The sequence below is a fragment of the Apis dorsata genome, unplaced genomic scaffold (assembly GCF_000469605.1).
Source record: "Apis dorsata unplaced genomic scaffold, Apis dorsata 1.3 scaffold_437, whole genome shotgun sequence".
Classification (NCBI taxonomy): Eukaryota; Metazoa; Arthropoda; class Insecta; order Hymenoptera; family Apidae; genus Apis; species Apis dorsata.
This window is the reverse complement of record NW_006263687.1, coordinates 172,202-179,808: the sequence shown is the minus strand read 5'-3', so window position 1 is coordinate 179,808 and position 7,607 is coordinate 172,202. Positions and strand designations below refer to the sequence as shown.

The 7,607-nt window shown below is 39.4% G+C and overlaps 1 protein-coding gene across 2 annotated transcripts in view; it reads right to left on the bottom strand.

Annotated features, from left to right (window-relative positions):
• Positions 1-63: 63 nt before the first annotated feature.
• The window catches only part of LOC102671673 (serum response factor homolog), a 17,085-nt gene continuing 9,541 nt past the window's right edge, over positions 64-7,607 (bottom strand). Inside the window, exons 3-5 of one of the 2 annotated variants that reach the window (XM_031512458.1) lie at positions 2,380-2,485; positions 556-660; positions 64-298 (exon numbers count right to left, since the gene is read on the bottom strand). In XM_031512458.1, coding sequence (XP_031368318.1) covers positions 87-298; positions 556-660; positions 2,380-2,485 — 423 coding nt within the window. In that variant the 3' untranslated portion in view covers positions 64-86. The remainder of the gene's footprint in view (positions 299-555; positions 661-2,379; positions 2,486-7,607) is intronic. The other variant, XM_031512459.1, reaches the window with a different exon arrangement.

Below are 7,607 nucleotides of genomic sequence, written 5' to 3'. Positions count from 1 at the left end.
TCGTCGGGTCAAGCCTTTTAGTTGCGTCGGCGAGCGACAGGTATCGAGGAGGGTTTTTCTTAATCGAGGCCTCGATCCACGATATATCACTCACGATCTTTGCTCAGATCCGATGGCAGCTCGCAGTTGGACGACGCAGTTGCCGTTGTCGTGGTCGTCGGTGATCGAGGCGACGGCGATAGATTCATCCTGGAAGTGACCGGAAGCGACAATCCGGCGGCGCTCATCGCGACGTTCAACGGTATCGTGATGAACGGCTGTTGATTACTCTGCGTCGTGTTAACCGGGGCTACCGTGCCTGTGAAACAATGCCAAAAAACCTCGGAAAAGAGGAAAAGAGGACAGGGCACGTCTTTTCGGGGAACGTCTCGTCGAACGAGCGCAACCACCCTCGAGAATGGGGTCGGTTTTGTCGGTTTCCATCTGGATTTCGTTCGGCTATCGTAAGGATGGCTTGAAGATATGTGTTTTATTATTATTGTTATTTTTTTGAGGGGAGAAAGAGAGAGAGAAAGAGAGAGAGTGCGATTCCAGGGGATGATCATGGTTTCTCACCTCCTTCTTGAGATATTTGCACCGGCTGGCCATTTTGACCGATACCGAGTAGAACCCCTGGACTTGGCGAGTAAATCACTGTCTGTGGCATCTGGTACATTATACCTACACAGAATCACGATTGTTTTTCTTGGATTATCGAATTTTTCTAGATTTATTATGCATGATTTTTATATTTGTATTATTAAAAAGTTAAAGTGGTTACAAAAAGAATCATGTCATTAATTTTGAGATCGTACATATATATATATTTTTAAAATAAAAGGAAATTGAAGTTAGATGGTGCATTGGATTCATCGGGCATGGCCGTCTGCTTTTTGGGTTTCTTTCACTACTTAAATCCGTAGGAGAAAACCATCGCTAAAAATATACATTTACGCGATCGACACGACACGAAAGACGGAATAAACCAACATTTAATATAAAATACAAAGATAGAAATAATAGAGAAACTTTTCCAAACCTAAAGGTAAGTATCTTTCTTACGAATCTCTTGAAATCGTTACTTTTTTCCCAATTAACCAAACAATTGTCTTGTCGACAGGGGGAAACAAAAAGAAATCGGCCAATGGAAGAAAAATTTCTTTCGAAGCTGCCAGAAGAGAAGCAAAGAAAAAACAAAGAACTCTCAAGAGGAATCGATCGAAACTCGATCATCGAGGGGGTAAAAGATCGGTCGGCGAGGCGGAGATATCAACGCGTGGCGGCGTGGGTTATCAAAATTCCGGGCGGGGGGGATGGCGGGCGGGAAGGGGGCAAAGGGCGGGCGAAAAGAAAAACCAGGAAAACAAAAAAAAAAAAAAAAAAAAAAAAAACATACGTCATGCTGGCGATCGGTAAGTCGGATGGCATCCACTCCATATATTAGCATCGATATTTATGTGTACACCTGCATCGAAGCGCGGCTTTCGACCGGATCTTACTTCCCAGTTAGGCAGCGCGTCGTTGTCTTAGTTTGGTCATCGCGGCCCGTACAACTCCTTATGTACTCCCCTACACGGATAACCTCGTCATCGCTCGCACACTTTTCGCATTTTAAGTGTCCTCTTTCCTTTATCTTCTCCCTCTCTTTCCCTCCCCTCAATCCCCCCCTCCTCCCCCGCGCTCTCGCTCGCTCGCACGCGCTCGTACGCATCATATATACCACACTCAGTTTACCTCTCTGATACCATTCTCTCGTTCACTTCAACCGTTTCTCTCCTCTCCTCCACCCATACACACGCTACTTCTCCTACTCGCTCTCTTTCTCTATCTATATATGTATATATATATATATATACGTTTATCCCCTTCTCTGTTATGCCGACCTACCTGACTGATTGGATTGCGCGTTTACCTCTGCCTCGAAACTGCCTCTACGGTCTCTCTAACGATTTTCCACGCCACGGCTTTTACCGGTTGCTACTTAGTCCGCGCGATCGCGACTCCTTTGCTACGCCCACGGGGAAATTCGTTAATTACTCGGCCACGTATGCGCAGCTGTACGATTGTCTTTCGCATAGCGATCGGATACGGGAATCGTCGCGGACGGACAGGTGAAATTGTCCTAGCACGACCAGTTTGAAAGGGAGGAAACCGTGACGGCATTGGGAATCATCGACGAGTTATCGTATTACTTGGAAGCAACGGGCGCGCGATTTTACTCGATCGTTCTTTCGTTAATAAAAAAATTTTTATTTTAACCTCGATTGATCATGGTAGTAATATCGTGTTTCGTGCAAATTGTCTTTAACTCCTTCTGAAAATCTATTTGACGAGAAGAGTTTGATGGGTATAGGAGATTGTTTTTTTTTTCTTTTTTTTTTTGATATAGTATAAACTTACCCGAGTGATTTTTCGAGAGATCCTTCGACACGGGAGAATCGCCATCACTGGTGTCTCCGTCGCTTTCATTCGCGCACACGTCCGACCTGGGTGAAGTGCCGTCTTCCTGGAACAGTGAAACGAAATTTGTCGATATGAAAAGTGCCACGATCGAAGAGAAAATTATTTTCTATTTCTTCTGTTTACGCGTCTATATAAAATAATTGTTAATTGTATTTATCTATTTATAGTAATGTGTACAATAATATTACAGACGCAGAAAGTAGCGAATGAGATGCAAGTTTCAAATCATCCGCCAATTACCCATCGGACGCAATCACTACGTGCTACGTGATGACTTTATTTCAATTGAAAAGAAAGGGAAAAAAAGAAAATGATGGAAGCCTGTATGAATCATATTTTAATTTTGTTTGCATACATTAAATTTCTCAGGAACGTATCGCCCTGCTACTAGAATTTATGAATCATCGTTACAAGTCTCCCGCCTCGTTCTTACAAACGACTAGAACTCTTTCGATCTACATTAATCGACATCAAAAAAAAAAAAAAAAAAAAAAAAGAAAAGCAATGATCGAAACCTCCTCATCCTCCTCCTTATCTCTCATTTGTAACTGACAAATCCTAACTCATCAAAGAAAATTTTACAACGTATCGTAACGAAAACGATACGTACACTGTGTCGTATCGGAATAACGTACGATCGTGTATCGTAAATTCCGGGCGCAATTCCGAATGCAATTCCCGATGCCTAACGAGCGATGCGGCGACAAGCAGAAAACAAGCCCGAGAAGATGGTATTGAGCATCGCCGGTTACCGATTCGTAGCCTGTAAATCGTAGGATAACGCCTCGGTAATAATATCGGCGAGCCAATCAAACGTGCAACTAACCAATCAATCAACGGTAGCCTACCAACCAGCCTAAGCAGCGAAAACAACAACCAACGAACCAACTTACCTACCTACCTACCTAGCAGGGAGAGATGCGCGAGCTTGTTCGCGCGCCTTATATGGCCATCCGCGCGGTCTGAACTCGTACCGCGCTTCCACGGCAGATTCTCACAAATTTACGCAGGACTACGGTTTCCCCGGGTGACTTTCTCTCCCCTGGCCTACCGCCACCACCGGCTGCTGGCTATAAGCTTTTTTTCCACGTCCTTCCATACCCCACTTATGCCGGGGGACCGAACTTAGGCATGTTTTATATACATGCATGCATCAGCGAATCGTTGGATATACATGCGCGTCGTATACACGTGTCGACCGCCGGTCGAGAGAAAGCAAATCGAGCGTATGTAAGAAGCCGCTTGTTGTTGCGCCACAGAATTAGGAAGTGCTCGTCTTTCGACCGGTGGGAAAACGATAGATTTGGCCATTCGGAATATGGAATATGGAGGAAACTTGTTTCGCGTATTTTGCAATATACGAACAGGAATTCGTTTGTTTTTGTTTAAGGCTTGGATGGATTTTGATTGGTTTCGATCGCGCGTTGGAACAAGTGGATCGACTCCTGATAGAGTCGGACAAAATGGAGTTTTATTGTTAATTATATAGTTGATCGTGTGTGAATGATCGAAGAGTCGGTGAACTTCGAGTTCTTGGAAAAATGGAGTTTTATTATAATGAGAGGAATCGAAGTTTTTATCGGTGGTTTCGTCATAGAACTTACTGCTAATCAGATGAATTTCTTTTTGGCTAATCGCGAGCCAATGATTATGAGGAGGTAGTCGTGAACTTACATGGTAGAATATATCTTTTGTAAAAAAAAATATATATATATATAATAGTCGTATTCTCCCTTTGAACGTATTAAATAATTTGAACGATCAGATAATAGCGATGTTTAAATTGAAAGACATAAAATTCCAAAAATAGTTGGAGATTGTCAATTAAATTACTTCGCTTTCGAATCGGTAAGTGATCGAGGAATTCGATCACGTCCGATGTTTTATAAAAGAAAACCGAACACGAAAGAAATAGAGGTTTCCGAGAAACGTGCGATCGAAAAAATGAAACGTCCTTTAGCCTCGGAAGAATAAAGAGCAAGGAAAGGGATCTCCGGCGCACTGTAAGGGTTCAACATTCCAAAAATAGTTGAAACCAAGTCAATTAATTAGACTGCTCTACTTTCGAACCAGTCATTCACCAAAGACTTCAATTATATATCCGTGTGCTGAAAGATATATCCTTGCAATTAACGAAATGCGATTCCAAAACATACGATGATATTTCAATAAAATATTCTGGAAAAAAATCTGAAATCTCTTTACAATTTTAGATTCGATGAAATTCCAAAATTAGCCTAAATCCAATCCAGTCATCGATCAAATACTTCAACCGTATCACGCCAACGCACGCTATCCTTTTAATTAACTCCAAAACCAATATATATATATATATATATATATATATATACACCCACGCAAAAGTCGAAACTAGAACTTCGAAAGATCGCTTCGATAAACTATACCTTTCACCCATGGTAACACGGAAATTATTTGCTCAGCTTCATGCGGTGGTATTGCATTACATATCTTTGATCAACTCGCAAGCTCTCGAATCTCGAAGGCCGGTCACCACGGTGGTTTCCATGAAGGATTTCCGAAAGCCATACGGAGGAGAGGGCTGGTCTCGCGACCCCTTGTCCGCGTGCAGCGAGCCGTTCTGTCGGCGATCACTTCCGAGTCGTATTTGTACCCCCCATTACCACGGGTGTGTATAGAAGGCGCGACAAAAACCGGCATTCCTGATTCTTAAGTTGGACTCTATATAAGTATCTGCCATCGCGAACATTGCCTGTATATGGCGACAACCAGCCTTTGACAAAGGTGACCGTATATGGTATTCTGCTTCCACCTTCCATACCTTCTCTCTTTCTCTCTTTCTCTTTCTCTTTCTCCCTCTTTCTCTCTCTTCCCCCGCCTTCTTTCTCTCTTCCCTTCCCTACGATTTCCTCCCCACCTGTTTACCGCCCTTCTCTCTTTCGCCCTGCCAGCCACCCAGTCGCCGTTGTTCTTCGCCGTTTTCCTCCGAGTGGCCGCGATTCCACCAGGGTGCCCTCTTAGCGAAATGCATCATAATCGTTAAGTCGTTAGATCGTAAATCGTGGCCTGAACGAACCCCCTCCGTACGATACCACCGTGAAGGGAGATTTCAATTGCTTTTCTTTTCATTATTTTTATTAATGGTGGATTTGAAATTTTGTGGCGGCCCTTTTTTCGTAGATATATATAGATGTGGGGTGTTTGATGATGCATCCTAGGGATACTTATCTTAAGTTGAGGTTTTCTTCTTGATTTTATTTGTTACTTTATTATTATTTTTTTTTTTTTTATTCACCTTTGTTCTTTTAAGCTTGGAGAAATGTAGTTTTTTTTTTTTTTAACTCTTTCAGATTTATTCTATACGGATTTAAGGATGTTTATTTTAATTTTATTGGTATGTAAACATTCGAAGAAGAAGCGAAGAAATTCGTGTCAATCAAAGATGAAATGGCATTTTGCAAGGGAGTTAAGTTTCACGGAATAAGAATCACGTTTGATTGATTTATGTCTGAAAGAATTAAAACGATGCATAGTAAAAAGTTCAAGACGTGTTGCTTTTGAAAAAAAAAAAAGAATCTTTAAATTTGTAAATGAATTCCGCGAATATCGAGATGCAAACCTACCTTGTAAGTTATGCTGAAAGGATGAATGGCAAAATGGAATGCTGTTGATCGGAGTCTTATTTTCAAGCAGATCGGAATATTTTTTTTTTTTTTTACAATAGTGATCGCAGCGTTAATGGAATTATTATTTAATCTCGTATAATCGAACGCAGCTCGTGGTTTTTTTAATCCTTAACATAATTATTTTTTTTTTTTTTTTTTTTTTTTTTTTTTGATTATTTATCGCATTAACGAACAACCATTGCACCAATGTTTTGTGAACATTTTCATCAATTACAGTAATGGTAATTCACGTTAATTTCTTTAAAGAGAGAAAAAAAATCATCTTAATTAAAAAGTAACAGTTCTTTATCTATTTTCGAACAATACTACCGCCGTTTCCACGTTATTATTTACAAAACAATGAAAAATTTTTTTCAACCACATTGAACAACAATTCAGTTAAATCTAGCTAATTTTATACTAATCGCGAGAAGTATACGCTCACGCACATAGACGAAAAATAAAAAATCATGTCTCATCAATAAGTCAACAACAAAATTCAAAATATTATAATTAGCAGGAAGAAACAAATTTTAAAAATTTTTCTCCTCTTTTCGATAACAATATCATCAACCGCAAGAGAGACCGAGTTAAAAGTTCTTCGATCGTACTGTTTTAATACCTTCCTCGATGGAGGCCAGTTTCTTTCTAATCATCTCAACGCAACTAGTTTAGCGTTTCATGCGAAACTATTACCCAATCGCACAAATTCCTTTCTTTTTCGTTTTATTACATTTCTTCATCATCGTCGTTATCAACACAGTGATGTATAGTATATTGGATATAATATAAAAGGTACGAATTTGATCAATCGAAGAGAAAAATCTGGTATTTCTGTCAAAAAACAGGTGGTTTTTTTTTTTTTTTTTTTTTTTTTTTATTATTATACCTACCTGTCTTTCGCGAACAACTGGCACCCCCCGTGCCCAATTATTGTTGGCTTTTGTATGTTTTTTCGTGTGTATGCGTGTACATCGGCTAACTGTATCGTTCGACGAAACATTTTGTCATCTTGGGACCGTAATTATCATTAATCGAAACAATATAATACGTACGTGTAATATAAATATTATCACAGTATTTTACAGTATACTATTTACACATATGTGATACATAAAACTAAAAAGGCACGCCAGCCCGTACATTCGTGATTACCGTGTGTAATTCAGGATAATATCATAATCGTAAAATTAATTATATTATATATTATTTGTACTTTGTGCGTCGACGAGAGAGACCACGGATAAAATTACATTCTTTTTCTTTTTTTTTTTTCTTTCCATCGGATATTTTTCTTATCAATTTTTTTCTTTTTTCTTCTTTTCTTTTTTCCCCCTTCAATCTCCCTTAATTTTACTCTCGCGTGATTTTTCGTATATTTCGTCTCGTTTTTATATCTTTCATCCACGTAACATTTCCATCTATTTATTTTTCTATCTATTCTTTAAATATATATTTATATATATATATATATAAATATATATAAATATATATTTATATGTATCTTCTCTTTTCTTTTCT